This window comes from Platichthys flesus, chromosome 12 (genome assembly GCF_949316205.1).
Source record: "Platichthys flesus chromosome 12, fPlaFle2.1, whole genome shotgun sequence".
Classification (NCBI taxonomy): Eukaryota; Metazoa; Chordata; class Actinopteri; order Pleuronectiformes; family Pleuronectidae; genus Platichthys; species Platichthys flesus.
The window spans coordinates 19,231,877-19,251,772 of NC_084956.1; the positions used below are offsets into that span (position 1 = coordinate 19,231,877).

The 19,896-nt window shown below is 41.3% G+C and overlaps 1 protein-coding gene across 1 annotated transcript; it reads right to left on the reverse strand.

Moving 5' to 3' along the window:
* Positions 1-928: 928 nt before the first annotated feature.
* Positions 929-16,855, reverse strand: valopa (vertebrate ancient long opsin a). Its single transcript, XM_062401073.1, has 5 exons — positions 16,492-16,855; positions 14,460-14,670; positions 7,973-8,090; positions 5,523-5,756; positions 929-1,810 (listed from the first exon to the last, which is right to left on the reverse strand). The coding sequence occupies exons 1-5, from the start codon at positions 16,853-16,855 to the stop codon at positions 1,574-1,576; spliced, it is 1,164 nt and encodes a 387-aa protein (XP_062257057.1). The 3' UTR covers positions 929-1,573.
* Positions 16,856-19,896: the final 3,041 nt, after the last annotated feature.

The following is a 19,896-nucleotide window of genomic DNA, read 5'->3' on the forward strand; positions in this document are numbered from 1 at the left end:
TGTTTCAAAAATGTCAAAAACATTTAGCTTTGAAATTAAAAACTAAACAAAACAGCGTAGATGAAATAATAGCTCATAATTCTGGGAAAAACATCTGTGAGATAGAAGCTGACTTGGCAGTTGTCTTCACCATGGCCTCATGTTGTTATGCTTCACAGGCATTAGGCATCACATTTAGTTTGACACAGATGCATTGATGCTCATAGACACTGAATGTCACCTCTACCAGACAGAGTGGTCGGACATGATTAGAACACACACTTAGTTCATGGCAGACAGACACAATAGTGCTACTTTTTCAACACAGTGAATCGCTGTGCAACATAGAGAATACAACAGTGTTTTGACAAATATCCAGTAATAGTGAACAAACATGCACCACAAAGTCAAGAAGAAGACATTTTACAAGTCACTGCTACATCTACTGTAGCTAACGGTGAAGTGTTCAACTGTGTGACCGTAGTTAGCTTTTATATTGCTGTTGACCTGTGCTAATGGTGGGAATACTCATTGCTTCACTGTTTGCTACTCTTTAGCCAAGATATTTATTGGTGCTTTATCATCTTCACAGTGCCTTAAGATAGCTTATTGTAATAAAGGCAGTGAATTGCAATCTGTGTGTGTTCATGTGTTTGTGTTGTGGTGTGCTACTTAGTTGTGTGCATGTTTTTGTGTTTGATTATCCCCTGCTGGCACTTCATAAATATGTTGTCCTACTACACTGCTAAAGAGACAACAGGAGACTGGCATCTCAAAGTCCCATTGACCATCTTCACTAAAGATGAAAGCTTTTACACAATCTAGTCCACGCAGGACTAAAGTAAAGTAAAAGTATCCAAATTCAGAAAGGCTGCTGCATCCTCTTGACGAGCAGAGATGAATGAGGATGCACTGTCAAAGTACTGAAACAGCATAGAAAAACAACGCTTTCTCTATAAGCTATCACAGGGCTTCAAAGGAGAAGGCGAGGATGAGATGAAAGGCTGGATGCATTGTGGTGTTGGAAAAAAAACACTGGCTAGCCCTATACTAACTGATGTCAAGGTCTGCATTTTTAGCAGTCTCCCTTTTTCTCACGAGGATATGAAGGCTGATACTATCAAGTCGAATCAAGTGTCCTCTGATGATACACACGGACAGGTTTGTAATGATGGTCACAAGAACATTCAAGTTATTCTCTAATATTATGACAGAAGTGTGTCCAGCAAGCAAATATTTACAAAGATAACTTGTGGATAAAGCTCAGAGCACTTCTGTTGGTACGTTTCCTTCTTGTCCTAGCTGTTGTGCCTTTTTTAGTCAAACATTGAACAAACAACTGAAACATGCTAGAGAACAAAACCCTTCTTTAAGTTTAGTGTCTGTCCTTAATTATTTAAACTTGACATATAAAAAAATGGGCCTGATCCATCCACTTTGAAAACCTTTCAAGAGCTGACTCTGCTTCGCACTGTCCATCTCCCCAAGTTCTGTAACTAGATACAGTGCTTTCCGAAAACTGTTAGATAGATTACAGATGGTTACTATGGGCTCTCAGGGTCAGTAGACAGTAAGAGAAGGCCTATTGGGTGTGTTACATGGGACACACTTTGTTCTCTGGGATGGGCAGCTGGGCAAACGAGCCACAGTCGGTCGGGGAATCGTCAGACCTGGGTGATGCATTGCCACTCAAAGGGATGCGAGCTGCGATTGCTGACATTTCTCCTGTTTGACTCTCTGCTGTAATTCCTGGTCGCTCCGAGGTCTGGTTCAGGTGGCTGTCGGGTATGGTCCCCCTGCCGGTGAAGAGCTGGATCAGGCACTTCCGGAACTGGGCAGAAAGAATGTGGATTATGAACAGTGAGATTGAAACACAAATTAAATCATTTGTGATCACAATATTTTTGGTATCATGTTTAAAGCACATGAAATATTCCGTTTTAGCTACTCAAACTTGAGTGCTCCGATTCTGATACCAGCATCGTAAACTTTGTCTTTCTTGGTGTTGTCTTTATACAACATGTTCCGAGGATCATACAACTCACTGTACTTCTCCAGTTCAATTATTAATTTAATGTCATCCATGTTGAAGAACTTCTCCGCTGTTTGCTCCGTTAAATGTCGGGTGTTGAGGGTAAATTACGTATTCTCCACTCAAGCCTATGTGGAGAATACGTAGCCCATCCTCTCTCTCTTTTTATCTTTATCACTGCTTGTGTGGCTGTTGTGGCAGAGGGGGACGTTTAATGAATTCAAAGTATCATATTTGATAATTTATATCATATAAAATATGTCATCATATCGTTTAAATCATTTTTCAGTGTGTTTCCTGGTGCGATACGATCGCTTCGAGCGCAAAAAATAGACTCGACACCGAAACGGTCGCCTCAGCGTCCGGTGTGAACCCGGCGTTAATAAATAACTCACAATGAGTCGCTTAACATACGTCACATACTACGTTGCTCTGATTTGTTGTAGGTCTATCCAATTGAGACAAGAGGCATTTTTTTTTCTGGTTCGGTTGTAACACGCCCCATAATCACAGCCCAATGGAGTGGTATCAGACTCACATTCTGACTAGAATTGTGAGTATGACAACGTCAGGCTAGTAAACACTTCCAATATATGAAAAAAAAATGCAAATTTATTTACAATGGAAACCGCTTATAGTGATCCAATTGTCTTGGCCAAAATAATAACCCTAAAATGTGGATTGCGGTAAACAAATTGTGAAGCCCCTGTACAATAGTCCTGGAACTTGAGGAAAACGTATAACATTGCGCACTCACGCATGCTTGCATGCTCTCGTACACACACACACAGAATCTGCTGCTCATTTCTATCTCTCCCTCTCTCTATCTGTGATCACTATACCTGGTTTCTACTGTATTAAAATTACTTCATATTGTAGATCTTTTTGGAGGCACTGGTATCGGATTGGTTCTCAGTATTGGCCGATAAGTCCAGGCGTCTGAATCTGTATCAGTACATCTTTAGTCTGTGCATTAGGCATGTAGAGCTTTGATTACACAACATGTAGTTGTGTCTGCGCTGTCCTCTCAGACACGCACACACAATAGGCAATGATTCCATGTCTTAATCTGTTCTCGGAATAACACAGCCATTGTCAAGTGGTCCTCACTAATAGCCTAGCAATCATTTGTTTCCACATTACTTTTCATCTAAATAACACTGATTGACCTTTTTCTGTGCTGAAGTTCCCACTCTGTGAAGCCCCGGGGGGAAATCCTGATTCCTGACCCTTGGTGAACTGTCTAATTCAACATGCAAGCCTCCTAACTGCTCCCCTCAAGCCAGTAATCCTTTTCAAAGTGTTGCATTAACTCCTCTATTACCCTCATGAAAACAAACAGAGGGGTACTCTATGACTTAGATCACTCTGGGACCATAAATCTGATGTTAAACCTCTAATATCTCATGCTTCCTAAACCTTTTGAAAAACAGAGCTTTTAAAAAGACTCCTGCCCAGAGAACAAGGTCATAAACATGAAAGGTGGTGACATTAATGTGAAACTTGAAATGGATGCAGTGCAGTAGTTGCCACCAGTACAAACTAAAGTGAAATATAGGATCACTGTAATTTGACAAAACCAATCTGCCATTGTTGACATACTGTATGACCTAGTAATGTTGACAACAGCCAATTAACACATTTCACTATTTGTTGCTCTGGTTTGGTCTCCACTCACCCCTGAAGAAGGTGTCTGTCTCTTTAGTTGCTGTTACACAGCAGTAGGAAATCAGCATCATATACAAATCAATTTCCACCTTGTCTAAAAATTTCTCTATTTTGTCACATCCTCTATTTGAGGCATTTTGCGTCTGTTGATGTTGATCCGATGGTGAAGCAACAAGGAATCTGATCCTCAAGTGATATGGATTTTAAAGAATAATTATTAGAAGTAAACAGCTTATTTCTAAAAGGGCTCCTTTACCTTTGACCTTTTGACCCAGAAAATCCTCAGATATTGCTATTCCAAGTAGCTGTGGTCATGCATCATGGAAATCCCCTGATACTCTGGCTCCCCTCGCTTTGTTACGTTACTCACAGGCCCTGTTTAGACCTGTTGCAACATTCGTCTCAAGTGATCTGATCATAGGTGGACAACTCAAGTGTTAATGCCAGATATGAAGAGAGTCAAAGAGATGGAAAGGAGTATTGCGATCATGCACTAGAGGTCAGGTGACCTCCATGAGCACCAGCAGATTGGTTGAAGCAGCAGGGGCTCTGTATAACCCAGAACCCGTCCTTTTACATCAAGTGGCTCTCTTAGTGGATGACCCATTTAAAAGTGAGTGCAACTCAGAAGTGGGGCGGTCAGATGGACATGCAGATTCTGTGCTGCTCCCTGGCAAGAAGGTTTTTAATATGGCAGTTTGCCAAGCAGATATACAGTGCATGTACTGTAGCTGGACTCTAAAAATAGATCGCTCTAAAACTGTACTGTGGGCCAGTCTCTACTTCAGTCATGTTAATCATAACTGGCTTTGACAGTTAGAATGCTCTCTATTCTGACAGGAACGTATAGAATCCTATTGAAACAAATGAAACCAGGCATGCACGGAGAAAACTTGCCACCGACCGTGGAGCAACGTGCGAATGGTGAGTAATACATGTGAACATGAAAAGGTCATTAACAACCTCGGACGAGACTTCAGGAGGGTTTCGTGTGAACTTTGAACAACGGTGGTGCCAAACTGCAGCGAAAGGTAAAGTAAAACTGATGTGACGCCTGTAAATTGGACACAGAATGTTTACCAGAGACACAACAACAGCACTAAGACAGAGTGTCCACTCTTCTTGGAGCAGGCAGACCTGCAGGGCCTCAGTGTTTAGCTTGAGGACACTGTGAGCTCTATTTCTGCACACAAGGACTGTTTGCCTCTGGAGCACCGAGTGACTGTTTCCACGAGTATCGCTCTCTTCATCTTAGTACATAAACCTCCTGTTACACCAAAATTAGGATTATACATAGCTTTGTTAATTGCTTGTAAACCCACTAAGCCAGACGTTAGTCTTTACTACATAAGCTAGACCACGGACCCCCATTTGTCAAGATTTGTGGTTTTAGTTGTTGGGCTTCAGGAGTTGTATGAAATTTTCATATGGATGAAATTATTTTGAAAATAAATTCACCCCTAGCGGTCCCCAGGGATTTTTTTCTTTATTTTAGATTTTGGTAATCACAGTTAACGAGTCTGTAATCACCATTGGGAGCTCACAGCAGAGAAAATAATTACATTTATTCTAAATAAGGAATGATTGCTTGACAGGGAAGTTACCAAAACAATTGCTATGTGGTTACATGATCAAACTGACTCAAATGGAATCTAGAAACATATGGACAGACCGTTATATTTGCACAGTCAACAATGATTACCCAGAGCGTGAGTCTCACTTACTGTGATGTGTCTCAGCCGTGGCAGAGGAAGGAATTTCACCACCTGCAATACTCTGCTGAAACTAGACTTATACAGCACTGAGCACACAAGGTCCTACTGCGGGATGAAAAGAGAGATACCTGTTTGTTCATGTAGACGTAGATGATTGGGTTGTAGACAGCAGCTGTCTTGGAAAAGAAGGCGGGTATAGAGGCCAGCCTGGGATCGATTTGGATGGTCGGATGAGCTGTGACCAGGATGGCGAAGACTGCGTACGGCGTCCAGCCCACCATGAATGCAACGATCATCACCACCACCATACGGGTCACCTGTCGCTCCGGCTTCTTAGCGGTGGCCAGACGACCATGTGACACCTGGAGGAAACACAAAACCATCACTATCCCTTCAGCACTTTCTAACTAACTCAACACTTCAGCTCTTAGGATTCAACAGACATAGGCTTGCCAAGGCTCTTAATCTATTAATTACATGAAAACTCTAACTGGAATTCAGGTCAAGAACTATTCATCTTATCAGCTTCCAACTTGCCATGTGTATAAATAAGAGCCCAGGAAAGTGCAATCTAATTTGGTACGATTTGGACGCACATAATAATAAAATTTGAATAAACAGACGACCAGGGATCTCCTTCCCAGTTCAGATTTGGGCCTTTGTAACAGCTCGACCAGAAACTCAGACATTGGAAGTACGTGTGCAGAGGATGTGACCGCTGCCTCGACAGATTCCTTTTACCTTGTATGTTTTTTTCTTCTTTTAAATTTACAATAGGTGCTTACATCTATCTTATATCTATTTTTTTTTTTTATATTTAGTTACAACATAAGTATCATATTCTTTGATTCCTTTGTGTCAGGGTATTATAAGTCTCTCCAAATCTATATTCTAGCATAGCCAACAATTACTCTCATAACAAACTACTCAGGTAAAGTTTAAGTCAAACAACATCTCAAATAGAGCTCAGCTAAATTTGCATTGCTTCCTCACAGTCTAAATCTGCTTTTCATACAACTTTAATGGAAGTGTTTCTGCCAGACTGCAAACTGGTGTAATGGTAATGCAGGCTGCTCAACAACACGGCCACCAGGTGCAAAGTGTCTGCGCACCACTGGATTTGAGTTATAAACCATGACGCCTCATTTCAGCCAATGCAGGCTGAATGCACTGTAGATAGACTGGTTGTAATGAAGGTATAAATGGCTTTAAGGCAAAACGTGGCTAAGCAGAAATGCAGCAGAGGACAACTCGCACACAGAACAAAACAAGTTCCAGACTGTGGTATGCTGGTATACATATGTACAGTGATGGAAATTAGACCAGATTAACTGGTGCAGACAGACAATAACAAAGAGTGACAATTAACATCTCATGTCCAATTCTTCCTTGCAGCCACTAGGGTGGAGTGTTTTGAGGTAAAAAGTATATCTACACTCACATTGGAGCAGAATTTGATTTATATTACCCCCACAACGTTTGAGTAACTTCATAACAGTGCAGTCTTTGTAAATATGCTTTTATCCAAAGCGACTTACAATAATCATCACATAATTTGATATAAAGCCTTGGGTCCATATATAGCTCAGTGTAGTCGCCACTCTGTAATGGACAGTGTTGTCCAGGAAGGGAAAGAGATACGTATCCAACAGGTAAAGCAGCCAGCACCCCCCAAGAAAACACATCCAACATCCCTGAGCACATCACACTAAAGGCTCCATTTTAGCCACACTAATGATTTTCTGTTTTTATGCAGTCAGTGAATTTACAAAGCGGACAACTCTACAGAGCCACTCTCTAAACTGGCCAGCGCTGTTTAATTGTTGCTGATAAAGCTCCTAGTGAACCACTCAGTCCACCTAATTAACTAGACAGGCACTCAGCAGAGGACTGAGTCGAGGCCAAACAATCCTAGACGTCTTACTCCTATAATGGAAAATAAAGGAAAAAATCCAAACACCATATACACCAGAGCAACAGACATGCTTCACAAATCTTCTCTCTCTCTATGCACTAAAGTGTAATGGTTTCCTGTCTGGCCTTACGCCCCATACCTCCAACAAGTTGGTGCAAATCATTTCAGCCCATTTTGCAAAATCCTTCTTGCGAAGACATGGGTGAAACCATAACTTCCTTTGTGGAGGTAACGATATGGACAAGAATCCAGAGAATTTCCGGTGCATGTCTGAACAGAGCTTGTGGGTCCATTTACAGTAGGACACCATCAAATGTTCATTTGGGTTCCGATTAAAGGTAGGTTTCATTTTTCCTCATTTGGACTTCCAGCCTCGTAACAATCATGAAAAATACCTTGTGTCACATTACATGGCTCCAATGTGCAATCTGGGAGTTTTTTTAGACCATCAATGAACATTTGGTCTCCACTGGCAGATATTAGGGTGAGTGATTGAGTTATTGAGATGACAAAATGAAAACCAGTATTCTCACGGGATGAGCATGCATTTTGTTTCCTATCAGAGAAAATGTGTCTTTAAAAACATTTTGAGAAATTGAATTAATCTAAAAGCATAGAGTCTTGTGAAATAAACTGCAGAAATGCGTTTGAGTGAGAACTGACCTTCCTGAGCTTGCGGAGGAGTTTCCCGTAGCAGAAGAATATCACTCCGAGAGGGAAAATGAAACAGGTGGTGAAGAAAGTGATGATGTAGCTGTGAGACGTCATACTGGTGGAATACCTGGTCAGACACAAGAACAGGGACACAGACATTCAATGGGGGTGTGTCTGTGTGTGTGTGTGTGTGTGTGTGTGTGTGTGTGTGTGTGTGTGTGTGCGACCACAACATCAAACTTTTTATTAAATAATGTTTACTTAACAGAAATGTAGCCTTCTGACTCGTCATCTCTTGATTTTGATGAGGACGTTTACATCAATTTGCATAAGAGCGATACCAAATTGTCTCTTAAGAACAAAGTGGTTAAAAGGCCCATAATGTCCCGGCTATGAAATGCCATTTTTTTCATTCAGAGGCTTTTATCTAGCTGGCGAGAAGGATGACAGCTTTGCACCTCATTTTAACTTAATTTAACAAAGGGACATATCACAGCTGAGACAAACATCTGTGGCACATTAGGGGCCTGAGGCCTGTAATTTAGTCTAATTATGTTATTTCCAGTAACACCTACCTACAACCGTCATAAAACAAGCCCCCAGATTCATTTTGTAAAGAGTGTGTGTATGTGTGTGTGTGTGTGTCTGTGTGTGTGTTTGTGTCTGTGTGTCATGCATGCATGCACCTTAATCATTGATGAACCAGGGAAGTGTGGCTGAGCACACATTTATGATGCTGCATCACACACATCATTTTGTCATGTGTCACATACTGTATGTATAATAACTATTCATGATGAATAATTATTTGTTCAGTTCGTTCAAAAATACTAAACAAGAAAAACATCCAGGTGAGCAGGCAGGATTATACTGTTGTTAGTTACATAAGAGAAACATCTGTAATTCCTGACATGTTATGAGGCCGGAGAGCATATCTGGGCCCCTTGTATCATTGAGAGCTCCTCCCTTCATTTACTTTAAGACAGGACCAGGGTACAATCCACAACAGTATTTTGTGAAGTCCAGTTTTAAAGCCTCAAACTTTTCTGGAGTTTTTGTTTTTTTACCAGAGGTGACCCCATATGAAGTAGCAGGGGGTGAGAGCGCGAGGACTTTGCATGCACCACCTAAACCTGCGACCTGCTAGCTGTCAACGCACCACATGCATTTGGGTGTTGATTCTATGTCATAACCATGTATTTGATTCTGAATTGAACCATCATTTACTGAATCAATGTCATGCTTTAGTGAAAAAAATCTCAAAACTAGAAATTGAGACCGTGAACTCTTTAGGAAAACTTTTACTGACGTTATAAATCAGGTGAGAACTCCAGTGGAGTTGCCCTCTGCTGGTCATTTGAGAGAACAAAACATTTCAGGCACTTGCGAATTGGCTTCACTTTCTGGACCTAGAGTCTACATCCCTTTGTAAATACAGTCTATGGCCAGGACATGAGCTCATTTGGTTTCTAACGGCACCCTTTATGTTCTCTGTAGTTTTATTAAAAATTATTATAGTATTTCTGTGGCAAACTGAGACCATTTGCTTTATTTCCCTGCTTCCTTAAATGAGCAGTAAAATCTCTTACAACTCCAAGGAATTGTTGAAATGAACAGTTGCCTTCATGCACTCTGCTCCTACCAGCTCCACCTTTTGATAAAGAGGCTAAAGTGCTTTGAGGTTCAGGGACTAAATGAGCCGCTACTGTCTGTGTACAGCATTTACATAATCTCTGACAGCGCCGTCTCCAGCCGGACTGTCACGTTTGACGAAGTGCATAACATGAACCTGTTCCGAAAAATCTGTCAGAAAAAATTCCCATTGATATAATTAGTTTAAAGAAGAGGTCTTCCCACCACCGGCTACTGTGCCCCTGTTCAACATCTTCCCGCATGACTGAGGGAACTTGCTCATTTACACTGCAGAGCTCAGAGCTGCTTCACATTTCAAAGTGAACACTGGTGTTTCAGGTCCTTTTTTTATACCATCACCTGGAGTAGTTTTATTTGTATGGAGTGTGTTTGTTACTCTAGGTGAACAAACATGTCTTGTAACTTTTAAACTATTTAGCTGCAATAAATCTCACAACAGCCTCCGCCAGTGTTGTGTCATGAACGTGATCAGCTTTTTCAGCTAACTCAATTTCCCATATGTTACCTTGTCACTGTCTAAAGTAATGTCAATGGAAAAAAATTAGAGCGATAACTATATTTTAATCTTCATGAACTTAACTTTTGTTTTTAACTGTCAAATTGTGCAACAAAAGCCACCATCCCCACTTCTTACAGAAGCAGGAGAAGCAGTGAACAGAGTGGTTTTAGAAAGTTCACACCCCTTCACTTTTGCACGTTTGTGTGTGTGTGTGTGTGTGTGTGTGTGAGTTTCTCAGTCACACAGCTTATGGTGTTTCTAAGTGCGACATGAAGCTAACTGGAATTGCTGGGGGATCTTGAACAAGTTTCACCTCCTCTCTATTTCGTAGAACGGTCACCAAAAAGAAGATGTGGTCCACAACACCACCAATCAGCCACTTACAATTCAGTCCTGCGATCCCGGCCCAGGCAGCTTAACACCCATTCACACTACCACTCATGCGACCCTAACAACTCACATGTGATCTCCACAGAGATCAGCACAGCAGGTTTTGCTCCCCCCCCCCAAGAAAATCTCTGTATTGAACTGCTTTCACCCTTCACTCATTTGTCTCACGAGTCTCCCTATCATCGCCTCTGATTGGACTTCAGTTTGTTTTTTGTCCTGACAAAGTGTGTACAGGCACCTTATATATTACATTACATTAAATTACATTACATTTCATTTAGCTGACGCGTTTATCCAAAGCGACTTACAATAAGTGCATTCAACCCCGAAGGTACAGACCCAGGACGACAAGAATCAAGAAAGTACAATTTCTTCAAAATAAAGCAAAACTACAAAGTGCTATAAGTAAGTGCCATTTAAGTGCTACTAAAGAGTTGTTATTTTTTTACTCACAGAAGTGAGCATCCATAGGCTCAAGGGCTCAACTCATCTCAGGGATGAATGAAGCAAAGAGGAAGCATCTGACACAGCACAGGATCTAATTAGTTTATAATACCTTATAATAGACTACAAATAGATATTTCTACAACTAAGAACTAAGAACATATTTCCACTTTGTCAGTCAAGCTATTGTATCCATTCAAAAACTGGAATGGCCCTCAGCAGGTTCAACAGTAACCTTATGAAACCACATTTAAATTCACTAGATCTGGATTTTACTTTAGAGCTGCACAACATTTCACAAACCCATAAATATCAGTCCCTTAAACATGCCTGATATTATATGCCTGAATCCATGAATTATTCTTTGAAAAATAAAAAAATGTTGAAACGTTAAAGACGGATTAGCCTGCAAACGGAGTGATTATTACCCAAGAGGCTGCAACAAAGCAGCTGGATCAAACCACAGAATGACGCAGGTGAGCTAATTCTTATGTTGTCACAGTAGATGAATACACTGAAACCAGCACAACCACAACATGGAGGTGTAAACACTGAATTATCAAAGTCACTTCACAAGGAAATGCATTCAGTCCACAATCACTCACTATGAGCTTATGGCAGTAAGTGTTGACGCTGGTGCTGCCAGTGCTGGAAACAAATTCCAATTTGTCTGAAAACTGCTTGCGTTAGATGATCCCTCTCTGATCTCAGCGCTAATTGTTAAAATACTTAAATTTCTTACCATTTGCTACTACTTTGTATTTTCTTTCTGTACCCAGAAAAAATAGTGGTGGGCTGGTGGCGGAGGAGTTAAAAGGGAATCATTGGATGTTTTTTTTAAACATCCAAACCACATTATTACACTTGTGTTAATGTAACTTTCAGGTAACAGTGTAGCAATTTTTTGTGTTGATATAGCGATTGGTAGGAATGAGTGCAGGATTATTTCAGCTCAATCTTCAATTGGAGTTATTTCAGTTATGAAGTGACTACAGCTTCTGATCTACAACGATCTAACGATACATACTTGGTGGCTCTATTTGTAAAATGCGAGTTTGTGATCAATTTGAAACACAATAAGTCTACTGGACTTTAGTTTGGTACAAACACGTAAAATTGTCTTATCTGATAACTTAATACAATGAAATAATGGAAAAGATGGTGACAGCCAGTTCTTAGAAGAGCTAAACATATAAATGATTGATGTCAAAATAAGACTGAATTAGGATACATTTAATAATTAAAATGTGACGGACACCACATTTTTGATATTGAACAAAATCGTCTGTAATAGTTCACACTGCACCTCCTCCACACTGAGCTCCACGATATTAAACCACAGTTTCCATTTGGATTCAGAGATGCTGCCAGTTGTTTTCTCACTTTTTTCCTTATAGATTTCTTATATATAATTTGCACTAGATTTTCTGAGCAGCTCCGGTGTTTTGAGATGAAAATTTTCATCTTTGTTTTTGTAATAAATGTCTTACACAACAGCTGATCATGAGGGGAATTGGAGGAGAGTCCACTGTACTCCCTCTTTGTATCCAAACCCCTCTCCACTGACCAACTTCACCTTGCAAAATACATCCTGTTATGTTTTAATAGGATTCAGGAGTTGTCCATTGCTGTTTATTCACATGTAACCTCTGCCAAAATGATGCACACAGATGAGGTATTTAAAATGCATCAGTTTGTGTGTGTGGCGACGCTCCTCACACACCTGTGCAGTTTGAGCTCCGGCTGTTAACCAAATGTTCTTACAGAGCTGTGTGCAGCCAGAGGTGGATCAGGTCATCTATGAGATCACACATGGAGTATCTCCATAAGGTGATCTCTTAATTGTACAGTCTGGAGCATTCGTTCTTCCCCTGTGTGCTTCATTGGAGTAATGGTGCCTTTATAGGGCTTGAGGCCAACTCTCAAGTCCCCTAGCTGCACGACTTTGATCAAAGCAGCTAAATAGCATTACCCAGATGGCACCCGGAGGGCCAAGTTACAGCCAACTGGTTTCTTGATTCCGTCCATGAGACACATTCACACAGGTTGAGCTAATACAGTTGAAGCAACATTGTATATCTGAGCCAGAGGCTCAGTGCAGAATGTCTATGACCTTTATCTGTTTGTGTGTGAGGAGGGAAATAATGAATGCAGGGCTCTTCTGGGTTTGAGGTTGGGTGAAGCACCAGGTTTAAAATAAGGATAAAGGCCAGTATAAACAGGGCAATAAACAAATAGATGAGCTTTATGTTGGCGCTAATTTTACAAAGACTGGATCCCTTACCGTTTGATCAATGCTTAGATCAAAACAAAATAAAGCAATTTTCATTACTGCTCATTTTAGAAAGGTCATTTACCAGGAAACATGTTCAAGCAGACTATGACTCATTGCTGCTTCCAGCAGCTATTGATGGTGCAGTGGATTTAAGATTCTTTCTGATCAACGGCAATAAAAGGGCCATAATTCAAACAGAGGCGCTTTGTTTACAGTTAGCTTTATAGCTTTGAGGAAATCCACAAATCATTGCATGTATGTTGATATTTGTTCCTTGTTCAAGCACATTGTGTACTTCAGGAAATAAATTGTTTACAGATTGTCATATTCACCGTTGGTAAGTGACTGCACAGCGACACTTCAGGGGCCAATCAGATAGCAGCTGTGCTCGGCCCCTCTGGCCTTGCCCCTGGGTAGTGTTAGCGACATTGCTACAGCTATCAGCACACTGCTGTCCACAGCAAGAAACAACTGAGAAATTGATTTAGTGATGTTGATCTCAGTGCTATGATTAAGTCATCCTGTTCTGTTAATACAAAGGCAGATTCTGCAGCTTTTAGATCGGTCAAGCCAAACATTTTACGAAAGACCATAAAAGAAATGTATTCATAGTTGTTACCATTCCTGTCAGCCCTCTCTCTCCGAGTGTCTCTTATAAGAGGTGCTGCGAGTGTGTTCTGAGACTGGGCTCAGGAAGATAGGAAAGCAAAACTTTGTTTCAGATTACATTGTTTTACTACTTGTCAAAAGCACATTTTCTTCTCCGTCAGGACACAATTAGAGACTAAAAAAAAGAACTGTAGTTTCAGTCATTTGGATGATAATGCCCATAAATCCTGAAGACACATTTTCTCAATGATTCCTTGTGGTATTGAGCCATTTGGACATTTTTCTGCCAGGATTTTGAGCATTAAAAATACTGCGTGCAGCCACCTCAATACTGTAAAGGTGAACAGAATTTTGTTTGTGCTGATCAAGGCAATAAAAATGATGCCTGAAAGACTCCACAGCAATATGTCTTTCCAGAAACAAAATAGCCCGGCTTAAATCAATAACCCGCAAACTTTCCTGTCACCAGTTTTTAATAGAGACGATTTCTCAAGTGGTAAGAACAAAAAAAAAACAGGGAGATAGAAAACGTGTGTGTGTTCTGTGCACTGACCCTCGTCGTCACTAGGATCAGTCATTGATCCTAGTGAGTTACAGAGATATAGGGAAAGACGTTGGTTTCTTACCAGTCTGGCTCACAGGTTGTTCCAATCTTACTCAGGGTGTATCTGTTCCAGCCCAGCACAGGAGGGAAGGTCCAGATGAAGGAGAAGGTCCAGACGAACAGCAGACCCAGGATGGCGTGCTTCGCTTGCAGCCGGATGTTCCCCAGGGGGCGGCAGATCACGAAAAACCGCTCGAAGGACAGAACGGACAGAGACCACAGGGCTACGATCCCTGAGGCAAACAGCAGGAGGTCAGTGTGTGGAGACTCAGTGAGAAAACAGCCGTAGGAGAAACATCTTCAAGACCCGGGATTAGTTTTTTATTAACTATGAAAGTAAATGCTGTATTTTTATTTGTCCTCACACAGTAATACGCCTATAGGCTATTCTTTCCTGTCATAAGCCAGAATGTTCGAGCACATATTGTCTGTTTTTGCATCTCTTAAGGATTCTCCTCTCTGTGGTTACATTTCATGTTTGGGAGCTTGTCCAGCTGGGGTTGCCTGCTTTGACCCTTCCCTCTTAAAACCAACCATATTTTTCAACGTGTGAAAGGAAAATGTTTCTGTTCCGAAGTGGACACATTACATGCTGCCTCGTAATTAGCTCATTTTAATTATGGTAAAAGGCCATTTTCACAGACCCGTTTATTACTGATCTTTCCACACCAAATAACCGTTAGTGTTGGTCCCAGACCCACTATGGTATGTTCACGAATCGCAAATCAAATTTACACCAATACAGCTGTTAATGTCTTTGACCAAATCTGAGCTTTGTAGAAAAAAAGAATCCTCCCCCATTAAGTTTCACTGCATTACACAGTAAAGGTGGATGTAAGTAAGCTAAATAATTCTTAAATCTGTACATTAAGTCGATAACATGTGATATATTGCTTCAGTTAAATATAAACTGTAATGCGTTTCTGTCTCATTCAAATGCTACAAGTTATTGAAAGTGACTAACTATTACAAGTGGAAGTAGGTTGATCATATTTTCATAGAATCATAAAAAAATTATCAAATCCTCCCAAGCATCTAAATTAAATGATGGTCTATCCGCCAATTTGATGTAACAATAACATCCTGTGACGTCCTGTGTCATTCTCCTGTTGTCGACTTGTCTAAGATGTCAAAATAGGATTTCCCAAACCTTGTAACCAAATCCAATAATGAGCCTGTTTGCCCTGACATAAACAAGTTTCTTTCTGGGAGTTACTGAATCCCACTTTGAGGACGTCTTTATTCCGTCTGTAATAGCGTACTTAATGGCCAGTCATGCACCGCAGTGTGTGAGGAAGCTTCATGTGCCGTACTGCATCTAGCATCCGCCACGAATGTGGGGTTTGAATTCTGCCTTAAAGAATCCCAATGGGCTACGTGACTGATCCTGAGCCCCAGCTTTTTTTATACAGACAATGGCAGCAAAACAGCAAACATCAGGCAGGCATGAACAATCAGATGCAGGGAACTCTGCAGCGTAGACTCACAGAAGTTAACTATGAGTCTGAGACTATTTCCACTGTTATCCTTACAACTTAGAACACATTTTACTTTGTACACACACTTAAGTCCATCACCTCAGCCCTCATGCCCTGGTTTCACTTTCCCATGCTAATGCGGATTACAATTACAGAGCTGCATTGTGGGGAATCATCTTAAAAGTGTGAAGCTGGAAAGGATTTACAAAATCTATTCTGTGGATTAAATAAAAAGTTTAATCCTGGAAAAGCTTCAGTTATGTTGTGTTTTTGCTGCTCGAATTGGGGATTTTATGTAATGTTCTTAAAGTCTTAGGTTAGTTTATAGCGTGTTGCATAAATCTTTCAAAGAACCTTCTAAGAATATGATCAGTTTTTCCATTTTGACAACAGCTGTAGTTGGACAGATTTGTATGTCACCTCTCTCTCAGACGTTTTAATTTATGAACAGATGTTTAATCCAGCTGTGGTGGAAGCCTGCTGATGTGCCATCTGGGGATGTCATTTATCTTAAATCTTTGCACTATATCAGCAATGCATTGAAGAAAAGAAGCGGAGAAAGTTGTAAAAACCTACCGAAGAAAGTCACAGCAAACCCCTCCAGGATGCAAGCCCACTTCCCAAGGAAGAAATAACCCCTGGAGTTCGTCAGGAAACTTATTACTCCACCGGTGAGGGAGACCAGAAAGTCAGCGATGGCCAGGTTCACTATGATGTAGTTCAGGGGCTGTCTGAGCTGCTTGTACTTGAAAGTGACGAACATGACGAGGAAGTTCTCGCTCAGGGACAGCGAGGTGACCACGAACATGAGCACCGCCAGGATGGTGAAGTTCCACGGCGCGATGTTCTTGATGGGTGCATTGAAGGGGTCGTCGGCGGCGGGGAGCTCAGTGGCCACGGTGTGGGACACAGCGTTCACTGACAGGCTCAGAGTATCCATCGTCCCCCGGACTGTCGGCTACCTGCCTGGTGACCCTTAACCGAGAGAAAAGCCCGTCTGCGCTCGCTGCCTCATACCAACAACTTCACGTGGAGTCACTCGCAGGGATCCGCGCTCACTGCTCCGTGCGCCGCGGAGCATCCTGTGCGCACCGGGACTCTTCTTTCACAAACTTCTGCTGTGGAAATCCGCCTCGGCCGAAGCGCACGGACAGAGATCCGACAGAAGTCCCGAGCCGAGCTGTGGGAAAGCCGGAGTGTGGTCTACATGTGAGGCGCAGCTGCGGAGGATCGAGCCAACGCTGCGGGGCGCGCAGCGGAGGCGATGTGCTGGAAAGCGCTGGCAGCAAAGTGCATGAATGACCGATCAGTGGCATCTTGGAAGCTCTTATATACTCTGCTGCTCCGGCATCGCCGCCACGCGTCCTGATTCGCGTGCGCATCACTGCCTGAAACCACTGCATCCAAGTGTACGGGTTTGACGCGCGCACGCACTTTGGCTACACACGACAGGCTAAAACTGGGACCGACCCCACTCCGATGTTATCACGAACCAATAATCACCGTGAAGTCGAGTGAGTCCCTGTCTTTAGGCGTCACACACGGACGCCTGGTGGATTTGTCTTTTTAATGCGCAATCATAATCATGCGTAAATGTATGCACTATTGGCTGATTGGTGGATTCATCAGCATTAAGCACACCAGTGGAGTGCCCGTTCTGCTCTGTAGCTACTTCATAAAGTATTCCTTGTCAGTAGCGAGTCCTCCTCAAACAGTTATACAATATACTGTCACTTTTTGTTTGTGTGATTGACGTTGTGTACAGAGCTTTTATGAACAGCCAAAGTTTCAGAGTGTAGTTAAAAAAACTGTGTTCATCCTACCTGCTTTACCTGCAATGAAATGTTATACTCTATGTTTTTCAAAATGAAAATGAATCTGCGTTATTACTGTTCACGTATATAGGTTACCTATAATTGCAAATAAATTACTGGTGTTTGTTTTCATAGATGGCATGTCGGCCATTTCAGACAGCTGCTAAACAATTGATATAATCTCCAGGCCCAAGACTGACACCCTACCAAAGCACACAACAACATGCCACCATATCCACCTGCTCACCAACAGTCCAATGAACTTTAAAAAACAGACACACTTTTGAACACAAAGACCCTAAATTGATCCAATTTTCCAAAATCTCCCATCGTCACTTTTTAGCCAGATGTCCAAAACAGAGAGGAAAAGCAACAGTAACAGAAGCGACCTATAGGCAGTCCTGACCCTGAGACATTATTAGTAGCTCAAAGGTCGAACAAAACATCAACATGCTGAATGTTGCAGTGATAGTTGTGACGCATGATCAAGCTGCAACTGACCTTCTGCTTTCATCCAGATGTGTTTCAATAATCCTATTTTGCATTTAAAGCCACACAGCCTGAGGATTCTAAAGGGCCGGACCTTTCGAAAGCAGTTGAAATTTTGCTGTGAATGTATTTCACATCCCACAAACACGTCATGTATATTTCCGGTTCTCCTTTCAAATTCACTTCGAGCCAGAACTTGAAGGTCAAGTCGGCGCAGAACTTCTACTAAGAGGTGAATTACCATCCCGCTGCCCTCATCATCTCTGCCCAGTCTTTGATCTAGTTCCCTCTTGTGGAAACCAGCCTGTCACACCAGTGACCATCATGTAAATGAAGATGTATTGCCTTTGCTGTCTGTCCAGACCTCTGTATGAATGCTTTTGCCTTTGGCAGGTGTTGAACAGTATCATGCGCATAGTATAATCTTGTACCTTGGACGAAAAATAGTTAAAAGAGCAGTTTGTGCTCTGACTTTGTCTTTAGGATATACTTCACTGTGGCATCATTTACTCTGCAGTACTGATCCGTATAATTGACATCACTATTTTACATGAACAGCTACATGCTGTAATGGAGTGATTTAAATGTCAGAGACTCAAGCACTGACAACAAAATTGCATTATTGTGGCACGTGCAGTTTTTCAACCTTATGTTGACAGACAACAGAATCCCACCCCTCTATTATGTGATCACCAGGCAGTGACCTGTGGAATTGGATGGTCCAGCTGTTTCGCAGAACATTACGATGGGATGGAAACACAAGCCCATGAGGGAAAATCTTGAGATACATTGGCAACTGAGGGACAAACCTGTGGAAGTGCTGACAATGGGAGAAACCCAATGAAAAACAATAGAATCAGATGATCGTTAAAGATTAATTGGTAAAGTTAAACCATTTTTTACTATATTAGACTGACAAAAACATTCATAAAATCACTTCCTCTTGTTGTCTTCTTCTTCTTGCAAATTGTCTTCAGAGTAAAAGCACAGCATTAGTTTTTCGTCTGCATTGCTTCATACTAACTAAGCCAAATTACAAAGCTTTACTTTTGAAACGTTTTAAATTCGGGTCTGAAGATTGTGTTGATTGCTAAACAGACCTTTGAAATAGTCGACATATAATGAATGAAATAAATAACACCATATAAATTATTCCATCTTATGTATAAACCACACACATGAACAGTAAAAAAGCACGTACATTTTATGAAAAACCTTATTATTCAATTTTCATTGCTGATAAACCAGGTAGCATAGAAACACAGTGTTCTAACTCACTCTGCACTATAGACTGTTTATAAAAAGCTCTGCACACAACGTCCAGAACACAAACAATAAAAAGTGAACGTGTATTGTAGAATTGTTTGAGGAGGATTCACTAAGGACAAGGATTAATCCTGAAGTAGATCCAGAGCTTTAACACAGGATAAGAGAACAGCCTATTACAAAGAGGCAGGTTTAAAACAGGCACTGAACAAATATAATACAATATAATATAATATACTTCTTGACATACTTCATGAGCCTACTCTTGTTGAACAAATTTGTCTCCTATGTGCTCCCTGGTTTCTGTAGTTTCTCTCAAACTGAGAGTCTGGTGTGTAAAGGTTGGATAATGCTCAGCTCTCCTTGGGGACAGGAGAAAAACTGACCTCACGGGTTCTGTTTATTTCACCTC